The sequence below is a fragment of the Schistosoma mansoni genome, chromosome 5 (assembly GCF_000237925.1).
Source record: "Schistosoma mansoni strain Puerto Rico chromosome 5, complete genome".
NCBI lineage: Eukaryota > Metazoa > Platyhelminthes > Trematoda > Strigeidida > Schistosomatidae > Schistosoma > Schistosoma mansoni.
The window spans coordinates 1,690,381-1,715,987 of record NC_031499.1 but is presented as its reverse complement, the minus strand read 5'-3'; the positions used below and the strand labels follow the sequence as shown (position 1 = coordinate 1,715,987).

Sequence of the window (25,607 nt, the reverse complement as noted above, 5' to 3'; positions counted from 1 at the left end):
ACAACTTGCAATTTCAACAACTTTCTCAATCTTATCATCATATTGAATTAGGAAGTTTTACAATTCAACATTACATTGTACACACTAGAAATAAATGAACTTTACATGTCAAAACATGTTTATCAAAAAGGCGTTTTTAGCTATAACTTTAATGCTTTCACTGAATAATTCAACTTTAAAGTGTAAACAACTTTATTGTAAACCAATTTTCTGGAGTTGTTGAGATCACCTAACAGTTTACGTTAGAAATCTGACTAGATTCCTGGTGTATATTTACAGGAAATGCTAAAAGTAGGCTAAATAGATATTCTGTTCACTTGAAGTTTTCAATGATTTATCATTTGAAAGAAATCTGTTGTGAAAGATCTTGGAACATTTCACCTGAATACAATTGTACTAAATTGTAAACTAATACCGCTATATAGTGAATTACTGTTCATGAACTGAGTTAATAAACTGGTTGCTATTATGAAAATGTTTTAAATAAATCTTTGACGATTGTTATCTATATAACCTAAGAGATTTTAAGTTTAGTCAGATAAATATGCAAGTAATGTCTATCAGTGATTAACTTTACTTTCTGACAAATGAATGAGTCGATCGTAGAGCAATCAACGATATATTTATTTTGTACCATAACGAATATCATGTAGATTACTATTGTAATGAACAGAACACTAGTTAGGGACAATTGAATGTATTTAAGCAAGCATTACAGACTATCTCACTGAATTCTGATAACCATACAATGAACAATTAATTTGCAAAATAACAAGCAATGGACTCAATCTTCACTGTTTCTTCTGAAAATATAAGTTCATCTTCTCTAATTCCATTATTCATGCATTTTCCTACCAATTGCGCTTCATTTCAGTTCTTTCCTTATCGGTCTTCTGACAAAATACATTCTATATCTGACCACCACCATATACTACTTATATGGACATAAGTAGACCACACTACACTCGTCCCCCCTTTAAAGCATTCGTTCATGCGGTGGTTCTGCTCGCCGTGCACACCGCATTTTTGTACTTCAGTCTGTGCCAAGCTCTCCGTCAAAATGTTCAGTCTGCAGTACGCTGACCTCCATAGCTCCGTCAACCTGCCGGGGCGCCAACATCTATTATCCACCCGGAATTTGGGACGTTCAACACCCGTACTCCACCGGCCTGCTGAGCCATCTACATCCGATGTCCGTCAAACAGCTGCACGTCCCACCGCTCCTCTCTGTCAACAGCACCAGCCACAGCCAACACCGCCTCGCCAGAACACTCCACTCGACGTCACCTCTCCGCACCAGACTGCACCAACCAGCACCTTGACGCCAAGCCCGCAGAGGCATCCACACAAGATCAGCCTTCCTCCTCCTGGTTGGAAGCAACACCAAATATAATGAACAAAACAATTGAATTTATTTAAGCAAACATTAAAGACTATCTCACTAAACTATCAGCGATTCAGTTAATAGTTTGTCATTGCATTACAGAGTAACATATTTTCACAAAAATTTACTACATTTTATTCACTATTCTTACTTCAGAGAAACCATGTTTTTTTTCCAGAATATATCAGATAAACGTGATTGATTCAACCATTAACTCCTGTAAATTTACTCATCAGCTCATGGTGTTATGGAGATTCACGAAGGTCGTCGTCTAATTCTGAAATGCAAAGTACAAGGTGAAACAAATCCACAAATTAAATGGTTTAAAGATAATAAATCTATAAATATGCCATTACATCCGAATATTAAAATAACATCTTCAACGTAAGTGATGGAAATTTCCATTTATTTTGATAGTAAAAGTTATTAAATTTTCATTGTATTAAAAACATTTTCCAAGAAATTCCAGGAAACTAATCAATTTACATAGAACTTAATATATAGTTTTGATATGATGTTAGTTTTACGAATGATGGAGAAGATTTGCAACCCAAATCAATGTATACTTTGTTAGATAGTTTTAAGGTATATTTCGAATCTTCCATTCGCTTTCGGAGCAACATTTATTTATTATTTATTTAAACACATAAATATTGGTACAAAAGGGCACCAGATATATATGCACCACACAAATCTCACTTGGTTTGTGTGAGGGCTGTGATACTGCCTGGTTGCCCAAACCAAAGTAGGTGATTTTCTTAGGGGACCACGCCCAGAGCCTTTGACCTAAAGGTCTGATCCACAAGGCAGTGGAGCATCGTGAGGAGATGCAGTCCCATGGTAGCTGGTGACCAACGATTGATTCACACGCCATTTGTTCCTTCAGGATACTGGAGCCCATGCGCACCGTTCGTTTGGAATCAGGGTTTTCCAACTCCCCTAGGTGAACTTTCCGTGTCCACCAACTCAGTTAAAGAGCCGAGCATTCGCTTTTCGTCCTCTCAATTTCGTTAACAACAGTAGGGTCACGACAAGGACTTCCCTGACAGAGGGTATATACGCGTGGCTATATGAGGACATTTCGAGAGGGCTAGCGGACTCCTCTACTCTCGGCCGTACCAGAGCATTTGGGGCAACATTGTCAATGTCCGCTTTATATCGTATTAAGTTGTTTACAAATTGTTACTAGGGATTTAAATTAGTTGTTTTTGATGATTTGTTCTCATCGAAAACTTTATTCTGTCTAGGCCTTTTTTACATTCATGTCATGTATTGTATTTGTTTGACATGTGGACATTTGAGTGATCATCTTGATACAATCAAAATTGTTGTGATTTTCATTTTGGATTTTAGTTTCAAATATCCAAATACTTTTTATCCTATAATTTCTGCCAAAGTGAAGATAAACACGTTTATTATCATTTTGCTTCATGGTTTCAGCAAATACATGACACTAAAAAAACCATTGCCATGAGACGTACAATACAGATCTATTTCAGTATGAGTCCTATCAGTGTATTATTTATCACTGAAAATCGATTTGTTTATATCATGAAGAGCTAAGTACCATTGTCTTACATCATATAACGGGAAAACACTTTACAGTTTATATTTTAGTGGTTCATCATAAACATATATTTGATTTGCACATATAATTATGAGCGAGATCTTTATTCATCCGAAGATAATGTAAACTCGAACACAGTTATGTTAAGTAATCTACATTACGATAAAGCCTTTAATTTGGATTAGATAGATGGAATACTGACTCAATGGAAAACTAATTGATCTCCTAATAGTTTTAAGAAAAATGGAATATAAATTAAAAGAGCCTCTTGACTTTTATAAGATGTATTTCGATTATATTTTGTAAACAATGTACACATAGCTCCAGACATGCTAAGTGAAGGTTATTGTCTACTGTGTCCCGGAAAAATAAGCCCGTAAAGTTTTTTAATATGTCGTAATGATATAGCAAAGTCTATTATCTGTACTTAAGGATCTGTATGGTTCGTGTTTCTCCACCTTTCGTAGGGTTTACAGTGAACTTGAGAAATAAATTTACGGTCAACTGACTTCAATTTGAGACGAATTTCAAAAGCAAAAAAGTCAACTTCCATTAGGCCTTCTCATGAATAACGTACATTATGCTTACTATTAACTTAGTTCACTAGATATTTCTGGAGTTCTAATAAGAAGTGGTGACTAGAGATGTTCAGGCTTGTTACAAGTAAGACAGTCTTAACCAACGATAACAAATGATCACCACACTATATCATAAATTATTTCAAGCTGCAAGTGTGTTCTATTTAGGGCTTTATGCTTTTCTATAGATTTGTGTAATTTCACTTATTCACTTATAAATATCTACAACTAAATACTGTGCGGAAATACTATAGCGATTAGATCAGTAAAAGAAATAAGTACAAAGCCCTATTACCAGGAATAGGGATTTTTCATTTAATGTAATATTGAAATTATAATTTATTATGGTAGAAGATAACCGGAATATTTTATACAGTTTGAATTATTACGTCATTCTTGATGAAGTGTTAAGCAGAATAACTATGTGTATGTGTATACCTTATACAAAACCAGTATGTACTTAACCAATAATAATAAAACCATCTTTGATCAAATGAGTTAAAAAACAGTTTGCCGAATTTAATGGTCAAATATATTTATACGTAATGCAATAGTAAACTAATTACTCCATTAGGCATGAATAGTAAAAGCCTCAGTGTTGAATCTAACACTTTGAATACAAATATCTTAACTTAAATGAAAGACAATGGCTTGTATATCAATTTCTTTTATGCACTTTAAAGTGAATTAATTAATTACATTTATGCATATTTCAATATACTTAATTGCCTTATCTGTTTTCACTTTACCAGTGAATATGACGATGTGCATACTTTTACCAAAATACTTTAATGTTTCTTATTTAATAAGTTCATTGTGAGAAATGGTCATATTGTTGACATTTTCAATTTAGTCTATAACGTAAATTATTAGTTGGGTAAGTATTTAAACAAGACAAGGAATATGTGTTATGTCTATGGTCAAATCTTAGCAGAACAGTTGTTTAAAATTTATCAGTTTGTAGTAAATTTATGGAAACAACATTAAGCTAAATATGTATGATGTGTGTGGCTTACTGATGTCAATGCTTGTTCGGATATTCTATTTAGAATTCACTTTTTTTTCCCTAGCTTATATGTTGTTATTTTAATTTATGGCTTACAGATGATATCTGTGAAAGAAATGAAAAGGTTCATTCATAATTCTACTTCTATAATGTATCAGTATGAACAGTAAAGATTCTTAGAGAGAATATATTGTTGTAGTAGTCCTTGTTGCTTTGAGGTTGAGTCGATGAACCGTAGAATGTATGAATACCACCTGATCTTACTTATTTAATAGTTATTAAATATTTTGCTTGGAAAATGATGTCACTGCATGTTGTTTAATGGTCTGTATTTTTAACTTCAAAGAAGTTAATCAGATGAACTTCAAAATACACGGAATACAGGTTTAAAATTTCTATGACTAAAGAGAATAATCTTTGGAATGATATAAACTACTTTAGGATAAACAACAAAAGATCAGAATTATCTAGAAAGTAAAACTGTAAGGCGGTCAAAGTCATTCTACAGCTAGTGAACTAATGAAAAGGATTGAAATGAACTAAAATAAGCAGGGCAACTGATTACGTATCACAAAGATAACCATTTAACTATTCGATGAATCACTGGACTTCTGTATGACTGAGATATTTACACCTAGTGGTCTCGGAGTAGTAATCACTGCCCTTATTGCTGACCGAGTTTTATAAGCCAAATCGCCATCATGATATGCTTTTGTAATTATGCTAAGGGATGATTAAACTTTCAGGGTTAGTGAAATAGCTGACAGGCACAAATATGTAACTCAATGAAATCATACTATGGTTATAAACTAGACCTGTTCAGGAGCCATAGTCCCTGGAATCGATAGCCTGCCTACCGTAAAGAGCATGTCGCAATACATCACGTAATACGTTTTACGCCAAGCTACAGAAGATATACAAGAGTATAAAATCTTTTATTCCTTATGAAATACAATCTTTAGTCAACATCAACTATTCACATTATAATACGATGGTGTTTATACAACTCTATCTTTATTTACAGGAAACATTCAGAATTACGAATAGAACACGTTATAACTAATGACACTGGAAACTATTCCTGTCGAGGAGAAAGTCAACAGAATCAAATAAGCAAATGGGTTTTTGTTTCAGGCAAGTTTTTCTTTATAATATTCATTTAAATGTTACATTACATAAACGAATAAATATTTAATCAGAAGGGGTTTTGTGGAGATTTCAGTATTTTCATACTTGAAATCATGAGTTAATTGAAGCTAGACCACCATGGAAAACCTGGAGGTACTGGATGATTTCAACTATTGAAATCTCCACAAAAACTTCTTCTGATTATAATCATATGCTCACTAGTGACTGGCTTCATGAGGTATTTCCTGGAGTCCTAGTGAGAAGCAGTAACCAGTGGAATTCAACCAGGTGTGTTGTGAGATATAAACTCACTGAAGACAATTGGTGAACGGTTGCTCAAACTTCGTGGATTGGTTGAAGTTAGACATTAACACCTCGTATGCCGGCTCAGTGGTCTATCGGTTGAGTGCTCTGGCGCGAGACTGGTAGGTCCTGTGTTTGAATCTCGCGAGGCAGGATCATGGGTGCGCACTGCTAAGGAGTCCCACAATAGGATGAAATGGTCGTCCAGTGCTTCCATGTTTTCCGCGGTGGTCTAGATTCTATTGACTCATGATCTCAACTATCAAAATTACTATAATATCCACAAAACCCCTCCTGATAATAAACAATAAGTTTTATTCACTTATGATAAATATTTAGTAAATACATTTGTTTGTCATAATTCAGACTAGTACATAACAGACTGATATTATTGGTTGACAGAAAAAGAAAACGGACTGGTATTTGTCTCACATCATTATTATTCGGAGGTATATTAGTTTCCTTAATTTTGTAACTAACCAAATTGTTCACTAATGTATTTCAATAAAAATAATTTAAATCGAAATTGAAGGTTAAATAACATGGAAGGGAGAAACCCAAATATAAAAAAAAACGGAATATTTGATGGGTGTATTATTGGAAAAAGTAATAATATTCAATAAACGATTTATCTTTGTCTGGGTGGGTTTCTTTTCTTTTTTTAGAATTTGAACACAAAACTATAAAATACACATTAATAACCCTTTTTCTCTAATGTGAAGAAAAAATCAAGAACCCCCCCCTCAAAAATAGATTGGATAATACAATTAAAACTTAGTTATGTATAAATCGATTTTGAATCTTTTTTTCTTGCTAAAATTAATTTTTAATGTATAAAATTTTCTGGATCAAAAAATGCAAAAAAAAGCAACCAAAATGTTACTGATATTGATTATAGCCTATTTTCATTTATTCTTTCTTTCTTTTTTTTGTTGTTGTTGTTGTTGATATATGAAGTGTATTCAGCTTGTCCAGTGAATATTTGTAATATGGGGACATGTTTCATTATAAATAACAATTCTCTATGTAGGTGAGTAATGTATAGTTTATATAGAATATGAATTGTCCCGTTTTTCTTTCTTTTATTCAAGGATTAAAAAGAAACAACCAAAAAACACACTTGGTGATGAGATCAAAATAGTTTCCATACTTATCATGATAAGACTTAATTAAAATTTAATCATGTATTTGTATAGGATGTTTACCTTAGAGAATATTTACTACTTATTCAAATAGTATTAGTATATGTTTTGAGTAAACTTAACTGAGATTAGTGTTATTGAATATAAATGTGTTTACTGGCATACTTGAATACTATGAGTTCTAAAACAAAGAACTATTCTTATGTTCAAGATTATCCTAAGCTGATGTTTTAAGTTAATTCATTTGTGGTGTGGTCTACTTATATCCACATAAGTAGTATGTGGTGAATGTCAGACATAGAATGTATTTTGGCACAAGATCAATAAGGAAAGAATAGGAGTGAAGCGCGATCGGTATGAAAATGCATGAACAGTGAAATCAGAGAAGATGCACTGATCTTTACAGAAGGAACAGTGAAGATTGAGACAATTGCTTGTTATTTTGCAAATTAATTGTTCATTGTATGGTTATCAGAATTCAGTGAAATAGTCTGTAATGCTTGCTTAAATACATTCGATTGTCTCCAACCGTTGTTCTGTTCACTACACATTTACCCTTTGATGCACAAAAGATTATGTTTTCTGAGTTACGAAATTTTAAAATAGTGTTAAGCTACCGGCTTCTTCAAGTTCTCTAGTCTGAATAGTTGACCTGAAATACTTTTTTTGTTTAGTTAGACAACATAATCAGAGATTAATTTAGAAATTGAGTTTTGTAGTTATTCCACAAGCGCGTAGATATGTAGTACAAGTTATATTTGAATCGGTTCTATTGATGTCTGTAATGAAATTTTAACCGTTCACGCAAAAAAAATCACTAAAAACATCTCCAGTCACTGTAGTTTTCTATCCTTTTAAAATGTTGGTAGTCACATTTACGCCTTTATCACCTGTCAGACTTAAGAATTATTATCGAATATAAACGTCAAGTTGTTTACTAATGATTGGTACATTTGGATCAATAAAATGGTGTGATTAAACAATTATTGTAAATATAAAATTTATTGAATTTTAGGTTTAGGATTTACTCTCAAACATCATTTGGTATAACCGCTTACTATCTATCCGATCCATATTTATCAACTATGAATTAAAAGATATATTTACATTGCACTGTTGAATACAAAAACAAGCGTGCTATTATACTATGCTAGAAATCAGAACGTAAACTAAATTTTTTGTTAGGCTTTATGGGAACTACTGTATCCAAAGTTTGGCATAATAAATTTATTTCTTTAGATAACCATTGGAAACCAGAAGGTGCTTCACAACATTTCGATCTTAGTGTTGAACAACAACAAGCCTTCAGGCTTCATGGTGAAAACTTATCTTCATATTAATTAACCGGCATCTAGTAGTTCACATATCTGATTTCAATAAATTTGTTGTTTATATAATTGGTTTGATCTTCAATCAGGTCGTCGATGTGCACCTCTAAGAAGACTTGTACTAGGGTGAAAACGTTTTTGAGCATCTCTTGATTTTCATTGGTTGTTTAACGGCTACTGTATTCTAAAATAAGTATTATTATTAAATTTATGTATTTCTGTATGAAATGTTATTTTTTTCTATTTTCCTTAAAGTATAACTAGGCTCATAACCTTATTACCTGTTTTGATTTGTTTTCTTCCTTTTTACATAATTAAGATGCCCAGAAACTCATACCGGTGAATTTTGTGATCAACCTGTGTCAAATGATAAAATCACAAATAAATTAATTATGAATACCCAACCGATTAAAAAAAATTTGAACTATTTACAGTCAGATTCAAAATCATCCCCATCTGTTGATCTAATTAATTCTGTATCCGTTTTAAATGATAATCATCAACAACCTAAACAAAATATGCAACTATTATCAGAAATAAAACGTGAAAAATTCGATTTGTGTACCCTTCCTGAATTTCAATTTACAACTGGTGAATAAATTTGAGTTTCTTTTTTTATTATTCTGTTTATTGTTAGAAATGAGTAGCCTTTTTACATTGCTAATCATCTTTGTAAAGATTTAATTATGATTATAAATAAAAATAAACAATCTCCCAGTTTGGTTTCTAGTCTAGTTATTGGCAAAAACTAATTACCGACAAACATGTAAATTTATTTCATTATAGTTGATCATTACTGATGCCTATAGAATATTCGACTCCGTTAATAGTATGATTGAATTGACAGATAGTTTTACTAGCTGTTACAGAGTAGAATCAGTTTGACTTATTTTTCTTCACATGTTATGTCCAAAAGCATTCATATGACCTAATTAGTTCTATAGATTGAAGCTAAAGGTCATTTTTTTATCCCCTAATGACGTCCTGGGTTTAAGATGAAACGTTTGTTTAGCGATCTTTAATTTCTACACAAATAGTTAACTGTCATCAGTAGTTGGCTAAATCTACCATCAGAGCAAAATAAACTCCACAAAACACTGAGACATCAATATAATTGTAATGTAAGCTGAATGTTTTCAAAAATTATGTAACAGTTATATAATCATATTACTTGTGTTAGTATTGTCAGCATTTATGAACTACTGTATGGCTGACGGTGTTCTATGGTAATTTTTTGGACGTGGCGCATAAACTATCGATTGTTGGTTTCTTCAAGTATCTGAAGAAAGTATTAATAATTTATACTAATCGATAATGTCAATTGCTAGAGAAAGTGAAGTTCAGTTGAATTTTTTATGTGAATACTTTAGTGCTATGTAAACAATAAAATTACCCTGTCATTAGTTACACAGTTTGGATATTAATGAATTCTTGATATTCAAGAAATAGTGACCTAGCATTATGTTGTCAGGGTTTACGGATGAGTCTGTATGGTGTTTTTATTTCTTTTATTTTGATTGGTGGAATAAAACGTATGTCTTTCCGAACCCTCAATAAACGGTTCGTTGTAAATTATTGAGCTGACCTATTTTGACAACGAACGAAATCACGTAGCAGTGATGTGGTGTTTTAATGATCTTCATGGTCTATGTACCTCTGCCGATGGCTTCCAACTAATCAACATGAAAAATAATTTTGAATTCAAATAAACCGAACTCTCCAAAAAATCTCGTCTTTATCAATAATGTTCCGGACTTCAGTTATTACTTTTAAGATGCTTTACAATTATTTTTCGCTGGAATTTTGAGATCTATCGATGCCATCAATGTAAAAGTCAAGCACGTATTTGCTCATGATATTTAACCAAAGAATTGTTTTGTACGTTGACATTCATTGCAACATTTGTCTTAGAAGTCGAATAAGAGTATGCAATCAACCAAGTTTGAAGACCATTGTTTCTATGGAAAAATTATCTTTGATTTTTAGTAAATCTCTAGGTGTTATCTATCACAAATGTTTTTCGCTATCCTCGGCAGTTGGCATCCTAACAACTAAACTTGAGTTTATACACTAATGGGTTAAGAAGTGCATGTGCTTAATTTGGAACACAAGGTTATAATGAAGGTTGATCAGTATTTACAGCGGATTAGCTAAACAAAACTCCATACTATAGACTAACTGAGTAACTTGAATAATAATTATGAAGCAGGCAAGATTATGCTGGAGTTGAGTTTAGATTATCTTCATCAATTGGTTCTACCAATTACTCACGCTTACTCTACCTACTCAGTCTTGTATCCGAATAAGGCAACATGGAAGGTAAGATATTATTACTATATTTCAAGTACGCAGGATTTTTATCTCAGATACATGTTATTCTATGTATATATTAACTATGAAAGCCCAACCTACTCCAAATGAGATAAAATACTTACATGCACTCATGTTATAAATAGTAGACAACTAAGAAAACGGCACATAGCTAAGTGATTCGAAAAATTACTGACTAGTTATTACATTTTGTTGCTAGTTGACTTTGAATAAATGATCAATTCAGCTTCTAAATTTTCTTATTATTATTAAGCTTCTTTAAAATTGCATTGAGTGTTTGAGATTTAATAGATAGTTTTTTTCGAAATAATACCCTAGGTGTTATCTTGAGATCCGTATACTGTTCAAAAGACGTTTGATGCGTTGAGACTGTATTAACCAACAATTCATACTTTTCATTCTTTTCCTTTTTTTGCTTTTTTGTAGATTGTCTACATGTCAAAAGTCATTTGACTACATTCATCGGCACTGCAATCACTTGTTCAATGATTATATTGCTGTTAACATTTTGTGCAGCATACTTTAGGTAAGTGTTTATTGTCAATAAACTTATTTTTAAAATGATTGTAAATTGTGAGTTATACAGGTCAACAAATGATTCAATAAATAGGTGAATACTTTGAAAATCATGTAGTTTCTTTCTGTAATCACTAATTATCTAAATGATTACTTCACTAATACATTTAACATTGATTATTATCCACTAATTGTGTTTGTCAAGTACTTTGTTTAGTAATACCTCTGTGGTACAAGATCATTAGGGTTATATGGGAATATGTTATTGTATACCATATTCTCCTCGTATTGTATGGGACAAACATTGATTTACTCAGATCAGATTCATTATGAACACACTTATAAAATGAGTATTACTAAAACTTTTATTGTTGCTTATTAAGGTAAGTCAAAGAGTTTAAAATCTTTGAATTATATTCAGTGGACTTCTACTTCCAATTGAAGTACAAGCTACAAAAGATTCTTGAGAACTCATTCATTTAGCTGTGAAAATAAAACAGCTATCATATTCCATATTGTACAAAGTATTAACCATTAGATTAATTATACTATCCATCTATCTATCTATTGTCCATCCATCTATGTAGTCAAATGACTTTTGACATGTAGACATTCTACAAAATAACAAGAAAAAAAAAAGAAACCATAATACGTTAGGAAAAGAATGAAAAGCATGTATTGATGGTACCAATAATTATCCTTGGGAGATTTCACACACACACACAACCTTTTGAAACGTAATCAATATTCAAGGTGGTATATCATAAAACCAAAGATAGATCTTATATAAAATCCAAAGTTGCTTTATCTAATCCTTAGATAATATAAACATTTATCTTTGTAATCCAGTAAACAAAATAGTTAAGCAACTTGTATCAATCAATTTATGTAATGATAATGAAAGCATCTAAACAAACATAAAAGTAAATGGACAATTAACAGAAAACAAAGGTATTACGCAATAAAATTGGTTATTTGAGTAATACACTTCAATAAAAGCTATTGGCCAGATTAAAATACCATCGGTTATAAATATTTCTATAGTTAGTAAATGGAACGAATGTGCATTTTGATTTAGTAAACTGATTATCATTTTATCCAGGTATTCTTGTAAAAGTGAAACAATATTCAAAATATTGTCGTCAATAAAGAAAAAACTCTCTTCAGTCTGAGTGACGAAGGTGACAAGGATTTAAATAAATAATTATGTTCAGAAGAGGTTTTGTGGAGATTTTAGTAATTTTTATGGTTGCATTCATGAGTCATTTGAAGGTAGACCGTTGGATGCCGGCTCATTGGTCTAGAGGTTAAGCGCTAGCGCGCGAGACTGATAGGTTCTGGGTTCGAATTTCACGACGCGGAATCATGGATACGCATTGCTGAGGAGTCCCACAGTAGGACGAAACGGCCGTCCAGTGCTTCTGGGTTTTCTATGGTGGGCTGGCTTCAATTGATTCATGAATTCAACTATAAAAAAGTAATAGTTATGTATTAAGTAGATCATTTGTTAAACTAACATCATAATCATACAAAATGAACATATGGTTTGTATATTCACCGCAGTGCAAGCACTATACTTGAGTATATTCAAAAATATACCTTTATTATTATACAACATCGTAAGCTGTGACAAATTTTGAAAAAGACAATATCAGTTTTATAAATTGAAAAGTATTCATTCTAATAACTAGTTAGGTTCAAATGTGTACTATTTCTCTGACCTGAATATTTATTAACAAAAACATGGCACAAATTATCGTTAATGTTGTTACAATAAGAACTACACCGTAACTATAGTGATTACAATCTCCATTTTCTCTTGACAATTATAAGAGTAAAGTAACACGAAGAATGTACTAACCAAAAGTCGCTTCCGTCATCCCATCATTATCTACGATAAACATTGAGTGGTGAATATATCTTTTCAAAAACATAATTAAAAGTCTAATACATGTCTTGTCAATGTTAAATAATAATGTTTTCTTATATATTGTTCTTTTGAAATATGAATTTTAGGAGGAGAAAACTCTTAAACAAAAGAAAGCAAGATTGTAAATGTCTATCGAAAGAAGTAGGTTTATTCATAACTTATCGTAATTCTTTTTTTTCTTGTCCATATTGATTTATGGTCAGTTAGCAACAAAATTAGAAAAACATAAATATAAATCTTTATTATAAATAAATCTTCAAATCACCATCTTAATAATTGAGTATGAAAAGAGTAGTGGCATATACTGGTTAAGAATAACATTCAGTAGTTATATGATTATTGAAAGCGTATCTTAATTTTGTAACTATAGGTTTGACTTAAAAAAGGAATATCTGTTACTGCAAGATTTTTATAGGGTACCTTGGCAACCACATCCAAACATCTAAAATCACGAAACAGTACAAGCGGTATTGAGTCATATAGATAGTGACCACATTGTTTCATTGATAGAATTCGATCTCCACTAAAGAACCACACAAAACTGACCTTAATTACTTCTCAGTGACCAAACTAATCAGCGTAAAGGCTTATCTCCCAATTAAATAAGGTTTTGAAATCATTTACTATTCTTTGAAAACGAATGTCAGTTTTTTTAAGAGAAACACTTATGGCTGAGAATATACCTGTATAACTTCCCATCTTTCTTTTCACTGACATAATAAAGTAGCATTCTGCATATTATATCAGGTCACTTGAAATGATATTTACATTGCACATAGATCTGTAAAATTCGATATGGACTGCATTCTAGGCAGCTACACTGGATACCACTATGTAATGAATCGTATTAAAGATTTTGACTATGATGTTGGTTGACAAACAGTTGTTTTGAGTTCCATATATTCTTCATTTGTAGGGATGCAGCACTTGGTCTTCCAACAATCGCATTTTTATCTGTATCAAATCCTCCTTGTTCATTGATGATCCTGATCAAGTACATGGAAGATTCAACAAAGATTAAATTTCAGATGTTTTATAACTAAATTTAAGTCACTTCTTTGGAGAATAAAACTAAATAAATAGCAAATGTCAATGGGTGTAAAAAGTGTGACATTTGTAATGTAAAATGGTTAGGTTAGTAATATTCATATGTTTGTCAGTGGTACGAGGTGTGAACGGGATTAGTTGTGTGGATGAATGGTCCATACTGGATACATCATTGGACTTCCTTCTTAGTTGAGCGCTGTAAGGTTTAAGATGTATAGCTATTTCTGATTTGACATACAGATTTTCTAGATCTATAGGAGTATTTGGAAGTCTTTTTGTGTAGCTTGGATTTTCCTTAGTACGGATTATGATTTCATGAGAAAATTATTTAATAAAGAAGTTACCACAATCTATACATCGTGGTCTATAAACACAATTCTGTGTCTAAGGGAAAAGAATGTCATCTTTTATTTGAACTAAAAGATTTCGAAGAGTATATGTTGTTTTATAGGATGATTTTATGCTATATACTCAAAAGACTCATTGTAGTTTTTCCATCATACCACTGTAGTTTGATAGAACTACGGGATTAAGCCATAATAGTTCATTCCATTTATCATGGGACTGCATCTCCTTACGATGCTCCACTGACTTGTGGACTAGATTTTCAGGTCAAAGGCTGGGGGTGTGGCCCCCTAAGAAAACCACCTGCTTCATTTTTGGCACCTGGGTAGTATCACGGCCCTCACACAAATCAAATAATATTTGTGTGGCGCATATGTATCTGGTGCTTCCATTTATCATTATTACCCAACAAAAGAACATTTCATCTTAGTGTATTTTTCATAACAATGATAATTGAATGTTATCCAATCGTACTATGTTGATAATATTATCATTCTCTATTTGTCTCTCTTCATTTGATGTAACGATCTTTGATATTCGTTTGAATCAGTTGTTGTTGTTTTTTTCTTCCTTATTATTTAAATTCGTCTACTGTTCTCATGCCCGTTAAGCATGAATATTCTGACTAATAATTTATTCAAGACACTAGAAAGTTAGATTTTCTTTTCTTCTTTTCTTCTTTTTGTTACTTTTCTTTTTTACTTCTGTCGTGCATCCGGCTTATTGAGTAATTATCTTGTCTAAAGAAGATTCTAATTTGATTTCATTATTAATTATTAAGTTACTTTGTAATAGATTAAGAGATTTCTTTGATCTTTATGAATGTAGATCATCTTTAGAAATTCTTTTATGTATAATTAAGAAAATTGTTTACATTCTGCAGAGAAGTTTATTTGTCATAGGGTATGTTTCAATTGTAAGCAAAGATGGATAAAGGCTGACAGTGGAATCCAGTTTGACGTGCGTTTCGTCCTATTTGAGACTCTTTAGCTGGATGTAACTTCATCTCGGAGTTGATGTTCATTCTAAGACTCGAACCCACTACCTTTCACTTCAAACGCTTCAAACAAACAATACTAAGTGAATTTATGTTTGAATTGGTTTTTCATTAAAGGAGTTCCCATTTTGTATTTGTATCGAGTTCCTTTGTTTGGTTGTTTGTATGTATGTTTATCTTTTCTAATTGATTTTAATTGCAGAATAAATCAGAACCTATAAATTCGATTAAATCAGCTGATCATAGATCATCGTCAGTCATGAAAGATTCTACAAATATTTTTAGCAACGATGAAGTTAACCATTCATTCAATCCCTTCAAATCTATATCATTTGAAGGTACTCTATATACAGATTCCATAAATAAAAATTTCAGAAACTATAATGTTGACATACTTCAGTCGAGTATGACAGACTCAGATCATGGATTTATGACTCACGGTAGTAATAATAGTAACATACAGATATCAAGTAATGGTAACGATAATTTAACATATAACTGTTCGAAAAAATTTCCCAATTCATCTTCATCATGTTCGAATACTGCTTATGTTGTATGGACTACTACCCCAGAAATCATTCGAGATGATGAACGAGAACTAAACAACCATTCATTAGATAAAATAGTGATACATACAAATGCTCAACAACAACAACCAAACTCAAAAGAGCAACAATTATTATTTTCACCAACAACTTCGTATATTTCAGCTGCTTTACCGAATTCTTTTAGAACACAAGAAAATGCATTATTTAATCAGAATGATCTTAATGCACTACTGTCGTCTACAACATCGTCATCAACAGTGATTTCTGGACCTACTTTATATAATCCTGTAAATGTTGAATTAGCTAATATAAGTAATAAAGTAAGTTAATAATAAATATATTCTTATGATATCCCAATGAGTAGAAAATTGTAATTCTGAGGTTTCATGACTTAATGTAAGTCACTTCTTCAGAGTAAATAAATAACCCATATAAAAATAACACAAGTTTAAGTAGTTAGAAGGAAAAAAAAGCGTTATATATTTAGTACAGTCAAAATCGTAATTGATCTGAAAAAGTTAATGTCATGTTATTTTAATTAAAGTGATTCAGTAGGACGATATCACCGTATTAATTTGTTCCTAAGAAGGTGGGTATGAAAGATGTATACGTTTTTAATGTAAAGTAGAAGGGTTAACATTGAGTGTACATGTGTGTATACTGTAGGGGAAATATGTAGGGTCTGTTGTTGTATATATTTATATTATGTATTACATTTCTCCGTATTGAAACTAATCGTCTATTAAAATCAAAGAAATGTTTAGAATAATTACACGGCTAAGTAATAAAAGAACTTTTAAGAGCTCAGAGCAAGCCGGACTGTAAATTCACATTCCAATACATTAATGATAGGGTATATCATTTTAAGCATTGAAGTCACATTGGTCTGTTAAAACTACATCTCTTTTTTTATTATTCTTTGTGCTAAACATCTTTTATAGTATTCTTACTTCGATTTGAGGCATGATTTTCTTTACTTCATTCTTTATAATCCCTTCATTACATACGTTGCTACATAACTTGTTTCCAGAATACATTAGGTTGTCGTTCAAATTAATGAAACCAGTTCTAGATCAAGAAACTTATTCAAACAACTACAGTCAAAATATCTACACGAAAAAAACAAGTTAATATCCAAACATGTATGGTTTTAACAACTAACATAGTGTTCTATTATGGTAAGATAGGATGATAGGTATTTACATTTAGTTTAATAAGTTACTGGTTCGCATCAATGGGAGTCTAAAAAAATGATACATTCAGTTGTGACATACATTTACGAATGACTGATATACCGTTTAATTTTATGATCAGTATGCTTTACTTTCCCTTTAAACAGTCAAAATTAAACGATATGATGTTGTTCTCTACAAATGACATATTATTTGTTCATATTTTGATGAAAGAACAAAGATTTCATTCTTTTCATTTCAAGTAGGTAACTATTTTTAGAAAAAAAGATGCATTTGAACAACTGTAATTGACATCTGAATGAAGTTGAACTTTTGTTCCAGTTTATACAGTTTTTTTTCCAAATAATTTTAGTTCTTTGTAGTTCAAAATATAAGTATTAGTATAGAACTAAAGGATTAAACAATAAAAAAGATTTACTGGAACTACGTTGAAGATTCAGTCAGTCACACAGTCACAAGGTAGAACTTCGTACGTACGTACATCAGTTGGAATTGCCATACCACATTAGCACGGAGATGCAGTTGTCGATCCAAATCCTATAGTGGTAGAAGTAATGAGAGTATAAGCAGTAGTCGTAAAGATTGAGGTTTGAAGATTTTATTTAAGGAGTATTGTCCAGTGAAATAAATTTGGAAAGAGAAAAAAGATAGAGACATGAAGAATTCAAAAGATTAGGATTTGGTAGAACGTTGAACATTAGTAGCATTTTATTGACCATGATTTAATATGTATTCAAATGTTATTTCGAAGTTATTTTGAACTATTCTCTACTGATAAATATTTATGTTCAGAAAGGGGTTTTGTGGAGATTTTTGTAATTTTATAGTTGAAATCATGAGTCAATTGAAGATAGAGCACTATGGAAAACCTGGAAGCACTAGATGGCCATTTTCCATAGTGGTCTAGCTTCAGTTGATTCATGATTTCAACTATAAAGTTACTAAAATCTCCACAAAACACCTTATAATGATCATATACTCACTAGTGACTGGCCTCAAGAGATATTCTCTGGAGTTCTAGTGAGAAGCAGTGACCAGTGGAGTACAACCAGGTCTGTTGTGAGATATCAACTCACTGAACATAATGGCGGACAGTTGCTCAATTTCATGGATTGGTTGAATTTAGACATTAACACCGCTGGATACGGGCTCAGTGGTCTAGAGGTTAAGAGCTCACTCGCGAGATTGATACGTCCTAGGTTCGAATCTCCCGAGGCGGGATCGTGGATGCGTTCCGCTAAGGAGTCTCACAATAGAACGAAACGACCATCCAGTACTTTCAGGTTTTCCATGGTGGCTTAAATAAATCAAACCTACCAACCTTGTTATTGGTTTCCTAAAATAAACCTATTTGTTTATTTATTGCAATTGGTATTGTTTATCTAATGTAATATACATAGTCATACACATAGAAGTTAATTATATAAAACAATTCTGTTTTGTTTTTGATTAGTTGGTAGAAAACCTTGGTTATTATGGAAATAATTAATTAATCTGAATTATGTTTTTGTTTCTCTTCCATCTATCACTCCGTATATCTATATTCCCAGAGGAATTATTCAACTTCTTTATACAAAGTACATAGGAGTAGACTGAGAATATTCTTTTTTCTTTTGCTCATTTAAATGTTTACTTTGTTCCATGTAGTTTATAGAGTATTTGTATTCCTCCTGAAGATAATTTAGGATTACTTTTTTTATGGAAATGCTACGTTACCATGGTTATATACTTTTTGTTCATTAAGGAGACATAATAATTTAAAGAATTAAACGAAGCTACTGTAGTGTAAATCTATTCGTAGTATGAATTATTGTTTATTTTTCCTGATTAGCGTTTTTTTAACGAGTTAGTTTCTACGGGATGGGGTTGCTAACCTCATGCCCAACCTTCCCTCTTTATCTGGGCTTGGGACCGGTAGTAGGCCCCGGAGGGTCTATAGACGGAGTCAGGTTGCAATCAGTGTAATGTTTTTAACACCTCATTACTGATCGAATACTATTGATCAGATTGCGATATGGCCTATAGTCAATTTGATTCAATATCACATGGATTATATTTTGATGCTAAGTGGTTGGTGGCAATATAAATATATATATATAATCAAGTTTTCAGCTACAACTTCTTATCTATCTGACTTATATATCATTTCCTTTCTTATTGAGATCTTACCTTCGTGATTTCGTATCCTTATGCACATCAATAAATTTTGCATGATGAATCTTTATATTTTAACTTCTTTGATAGTTGACACTTAAATATTTTATTTCCTCAAGTTTGATTTGAATACTTTACTGTTTTTCCATATGATCACAAGATCCGTTGTTTTTTCTGAAGTCTAGTAGTTAGAGAAGTTTAGAAGATCTAAAGTTTCGTATAAACATTATTAAAGCTGTGAAATTTAAATTAGTGAGCTGACAAAATTATCTAACACATCATTAACACATGTTACTTCCTAGAAACATTCATAGCTCACTGGCACTGGTTGGTGAAATGAAGTAAATTATATAGACGCATATGATTTCTGGGTATTAACCAATATATATTGGAATTTTGTAAAACATGCGATAAAATTTGAATCGCCTTACACTTTCAGTGAAGTGAAGCACAAATTTAGACGAAATATAATTAGTTCGAAGCCTTTAAACAATGTAAATTTACTTAGTATTGTTTTGTTTGAATCTTCCTGTTCATGTTTAGCACTGCAATTGATCATATGTGCATACTGTGCGTATTGCCTCGATATAGCCTTAAATCACAAGCATTACAAGCAAAGATAGATAGTCGCTAGCAGTGGAGTCCAGTTTGACACGTGTTTCGTCCTATTTGGGACTCGTCAGCTGGATGTACCTGCATCTTAGAGTTGATGTTCACTCTGGGATTCGAACCAAGTACCTTTCGCTCCAAACTCCGTCGCGTTATCCATCTCTGCTTATAATCCTTTAGAGAATTTGTTTGTTTAAAATGGATATTTTAGTATATTAGTTAATTTCATGAAAATTATTAGCATTCATGGCTACTCACTATCTTCAGAACTTATATTGATTTCAACTATTAATGGTTGGTTAATAATTAAGACTAAAAAAAGAGCCTAGCTATTTTGTAAAAGTAATTAATTTATGCATAAAATATTTATTACCTACTTGATCCTCATTGAAAACAAAATTTCAGTGAAACTTTATGCTGATTACCTTAAAATAAAAAAAACTTTTTTTTAATTTTATTTTGGTAATAGAAAGAAAATGAACCTATTTTACTTAAATTATGCACCTCATGTTTATGATTGTTTGTGTTTCTTTTCTTTTTTATTGTCAGTACACATAGACGGATTTAGTTATGAAATTCATGTTTAGTTTTTGGCAGATATTTTAAATTTAGTTGAAGTGATTCTGGGGAAATTAGTCTAATTTTAAGGTTGTATTTACTAAACACTGATCACTGTTAAGGTGTTTTTACGGATTATTAAACACTTAAAACATTTTTCCTCTTGGTATGGGATACGGCAGCAGTTTGTATTTACTGCCTCATCAGCGATTGAATTCACAGCCTTCAGCTATTGGTGGCGAATGCTTCATAGATTTCTAGCCATCAGCTGTGATTATTGAAGTTTATGTATATAAATATATATAATTCGTGTCCTTTCTCAATTTCTTATAATAGATGGAGCCGTTGAGTAATGTTTCGGTACTGAACCCAATAGAAGCTCCAACTAAGTCAAACAATATCGTAAGCAAATCACAAAAACCAAAAGAAACTGTACAATCTTATACATTTTGTACAAATATGGCATACTGTGATTCGATAACCAATTCACAGATATCCAATATATCTACATTAATTACCGATAATTCATTACAAGAATTTACAACGTTAGATACAGTTTTACAACCAGTTGATGCAAATGAAAGTTTTCTTAAACATGTTTACCGTACATCAGATACATTTATACCACAATCATCATCTACAACGAATACATGTATTATTGTTGATCAAGATAATTTGAAATTTGGCTCAAAACTTGTTTATTTTTGTCCAAATACATATCCTGAAAACAGTTAACTGAATTTCATTTTGAACACCTCATACATACATATTAACATTATCAATGAGATGTCACATTCCATAATCATGCCTAAATCAATGTAATGTACACTTATGTTTAAATAGAGTATACAAACAAGCTAAATTCATTAAATGAGTTGTATATTTTAATGAGAGTAATGTACAGTAAAATACATTCTATGTATTAATCTGTATTTATTATTGAGTTCTTATTTCCAACTACTTATTTTTACATTCACTTAGTATTGTTTGTTTGAATCCTCTCATTGATGTTTAGGACTGCAACTGGTCAGTCTCTAATTAGCATATGTGCATACTGTGCATATTGCCTCGATATAGCCTTTATTCACAAGCATGTCAAGCAAAGATGGATACTGCCTGGCAGTGGAAACCAGTTTGACGCTCGTTTCGTCCTATTTGGGACTCGTCAGCTTGATGTATCTGTATGTCAGAGGGAAGATTCAAACAAACAATACTAAGTGAATTCAAACTTCACCCCATTGCACAAGTAAGTGGCTATCAGGAATCAGTAGCTGAGTAGATAACGCGGTGACGTTTGAAGCGGAAGGTACTGGGTTCAAATCTCAGAGTGTACATCAACTCTGAGATGCAGGTATATGCAGCTGACGAGTCCCAAATAGGACGAAACGCGCGTCAAACTGGATTCCACTGCTAGCCACTATCCATCTTTGCTTACTTATTTTTACATTTTATTTTAAATTTAATTTTAATCAGAGCGGAAACCAATTTTGTTTTAAACGATTCAATTAAATGATCATTTTAACTAGACCGAAATTTATTCGGACGAAAAAATAATAGAAAAATAGAAAACGATGTTCCATCTAATTGATGGTATTACACACAAAGTAAACGGAAAATGCAACTTTGATTTATGACAAGTTTAATATTGGATTGTTTAAATCGTACTCAATTTAAACTAGAATTAATTTGTCCTTTCAGTTCATCTGGAAAGTGTGTTTATTAGCGAGAGAATGTTTGTTTTCTTCAGGAAACAGGTAATTAAATAGAAGCAACAGTTTGTATGCACTCAAATATTTAGTTGAATTTCCTTTTCTTAAAACATTCGAAGTTTCCTTATCTACACGAATGGGATACTAATTTGCCTTAAACGAGATTGCTTACACGAGATTCCCTCAATCTCAGTGTTCATTCTATAGAACTTCAACACAACTCGGATCAAGAACACGGGATTAGTCTGACTAGAATATAAATATATTTCCACACCAAAATCCGACACAATCAATACTAATAATAAGAATAGGAGAATATGTAACTCATCGAATGCCTGTCAGACTATCTACAAGTCTGACTAAGCAAACAACTAATCAATTATCATCCGCGGTCACACATCACTTTCCCGGCTTGCTAGTCAACACGCTTACGTCTCTACATTCTAATCACATAGTTTTTAGATCACATTGTGTTACATATCAGTTAGAAACAAGTACATATGAGTCAAATTCACTGGGATGTTGTCTTATTATTCATTAAAAAATCCATATAAGCATTGATGTCAACCACTTTGAATGTCATGGTTGTATCCGTTAATTATGGAACATATTGTGTAATAACATGCAAACCTAAGCTTGACTAAAATGTCCATGAATTTCTACAACATTTTGATATATATTGATCATTTAAACTTTTGCTTCGGTTATATTTGTTGAATTTGAATAAAAGCAGAACAAATACTGATGCAGAATAATATGTATTCATTATATTCCGTGGTTTCTCATCAACATTAGCAGACAAAAGAAATGCAGCGTTTCTTCGGTTTGCCGAAGCAATAGCATAAAAAACTCAAACCTGATTTATGTATCTTGAAAGAGGCAGTTATAAACGTACCATTACCTTGGTGAATTATTTTTATCAGTATCATCATTTTATTGGTGTTTATTTTGTCAAGCGGTCTCCCATTAATTAATTATTATTTTATGTATACTATCCCTTCACTCATACGTTTTCATTCACTTAATTCTCCTAACTAAACTTTTCAAATCCTGTTCAATTATTACGTAACCCATCTTATCAATTTTTCATCCCAATAATCTTATGTGAACCCTTCATTACCTCCAAATTATCTGTCTTATCTATCATCGGACTTCATATTATATCTTACCTCAATGTTAATTTTCAATATATATACGGTTGCAAGCAATTGATGAGATACCGCGGAATATAATGAATTCATATTATTCTGCATCAGTGTTTGTTTTGGCTGTATTCAAATTCATTAAGGAAAACAACTGCATGATACTTGTTGAAAGCAGGATCGGAAAGTCTCCTCCAAGTGTGCTTATAAATGGTTGAATCAAATCAATATTAGTGCGATCTTTTGGTATTACCAGAATATCAACTACTATTGTGATCATTCAAACCTTAACGTTACAGTGACCGCTGTGATGTTTCAATGGCGATGTAATTAACACCTATTCTTATTGGTTATTGTGTTGTAAATAATATATGTAGAGTAAAGTGTTTACCATTTACTTGTCTTTACATGATAAGCAAACATCATTGTCACCTCTCAAATCGCTAGCAGATATTAATGTTGAAGTGTCATTGTGTATAAATCGTTCAGTCCATGAAGCTGTGTTAGATTCGCTGCTATGTATGAAGTATCTTCCTTTGGTCTGTATTTATATCTCAACGAATTATATTGATCAGAGAATTTATAACTTACATTTACTTGAAAACACTTTTTTCTATTAGAATCGAGCTGGTGGACGCAATCCATTACCGTAGCATAAACACTGTGACTTGAAGATAAGTACGTAAACCTACCTTTAACAAACAATTTACATTACTTAATATTTCTACCTTTATTGTAAGTCCAAGTTGGTGAACTTAGCCAGAATGTTGGATAGATTGATAAAATTGTAAATAGCTTCTACGAATAAATTATGACTAATCTATTAACGAGAAAATAGATTTAAGAAAAATGTAAAAGGACAATGACAAGTTGTTGACTTCAAAGGTATTCTGTGTTTGTGTTATGCTATAGACATTTATGAGAAATTTATTTGGTTATATGAGATGACATCCAACTACAGACAAACACTAGTTCAAAATATATGAAATAATCTGGGGGAAATGATGAATCGACAACTATTCTCCTTTTATAATCAGAAAGGGGTTTTGTGGATATTATAATAATTTAGTAGTTTATAGCGGTAAATAAACTTCCAAAATAAATAACTCTGTAAGTCTTCAAACAGTTCAACCAAGTATGCTTCGTTAACTTCCTGAAGAGCAGACGCGGCTGAGCTTACGAATCCGAAGTTCAGTACTCTTTGGGTAACGACGAATTTCCCGGAGGGCAACGGTCCCTGGTCTGTACCTATATGCGTTCTTCACGCCCTTGGAAGACGGGGCGCTTTTGAGCTCAGCCTTCGTGGTTAGCTGCTTTCGAGGCGCCTTACCTCCGGTTGACTTGCGATCAGTCTGCATATTCCTTGTCATTCCAAAACCCTGAGAGACGATGATATATGAAGTTCCAAAAAGGAAAAGACTCATATTTTACGAGCTGGTGTACCAGATCACGTCAGGCTCACTAAAGAAATCAGAAATGAAGAGCTTCGAAGATATATTTGGTAGGCTATCAATATATTGAGAAGTGACTGATCTAAACTTGCTAGTGGTCATAGGAGAAGTTGAGCATGGGATTCCCACTCGGGATCTGGTGCAGACATGTGACCGAGAGCCTTCAGTTGAGTGAGTTCGTTAAAACTAATGCGGTAAGCATCAAATGTTGAAGACTTACATAACTACTGATTTTGGGGATTTATTTACCACTACAAGTTGAATTGATGAGTCAATTAAGCTAGACCACCATAGAAAACTTGAAATTACTGGGCGGCCGCTTCGTCCTAGAATAAGACTCCTCAGCAGTGAGCATCCACGATCATGCTTGCGGTCTCATGTGAGAACGCTTAACCTCTAGGCCACTGAGTGGGCATCCAACGGTGCTAATGTCTAACTTCAACCATTCCACGAAATCCCGCCACCGTTCAATGTGTATTTATTATTCGGTATACCAAGAAAACCAATTTTCAGAACATAAATCTGGAAACAGCAAGTGTTTGCCCACTGGTGGCTTATCTCGTTACAAAATTATCTAATTTCTAGTCTGGGATTATGAGCAGTGAAGTTTAATCATATCAGGAGTAAGATTAAGTTACCCA

General features: G+C 32.2%; 2 protein-coding genes across 2 annotated transcripts; one reads left to right on the top strand and one right to left on the bottom strand.

Moving 5' to 3' along the window:
- Positions 1-1,631: 1,631 nt before the first annotated feature.
- On the top strand, positions 1,632-21,595 carry Smp_150550 (putative titin; the record flags this gene model as incomplete). The annotated part of the gene is given in 8 exon segments (XM_018797588.1): positions 1,632-1,768; positions 5,560-5,669; positions 6,924-6,996; positions 8,756-9,027; positions 11,194-11,293; positions 15,805-15,820; positions 15,826-16,470; positions 21,001-21,595. Coding segments are annotated over 8 exon segments (1,752 nt in total). The 3' UTR covers positions 21,400-21,595.
- A 3,065-nt stretch (positions 21,596-24,660) lies between these two features.
- Positions 24,661-24,885, bottom strand: Smp_150540 (putative histone H3; the record flags this gene model as incomplete). Its single annotated transcript, XM_018797587.1, has 1 exon — positions 24,661-24,885. The coding sequence occupies one exon, from the start codon at positions 24,883-24,885 to the stop codon at positions 24,661-24,663; it is 225 nt and encodes a 74-aa protein (XP_018652614.1).
- Positions 24,886-25,607: the final 722 nt, after the last annotated feature.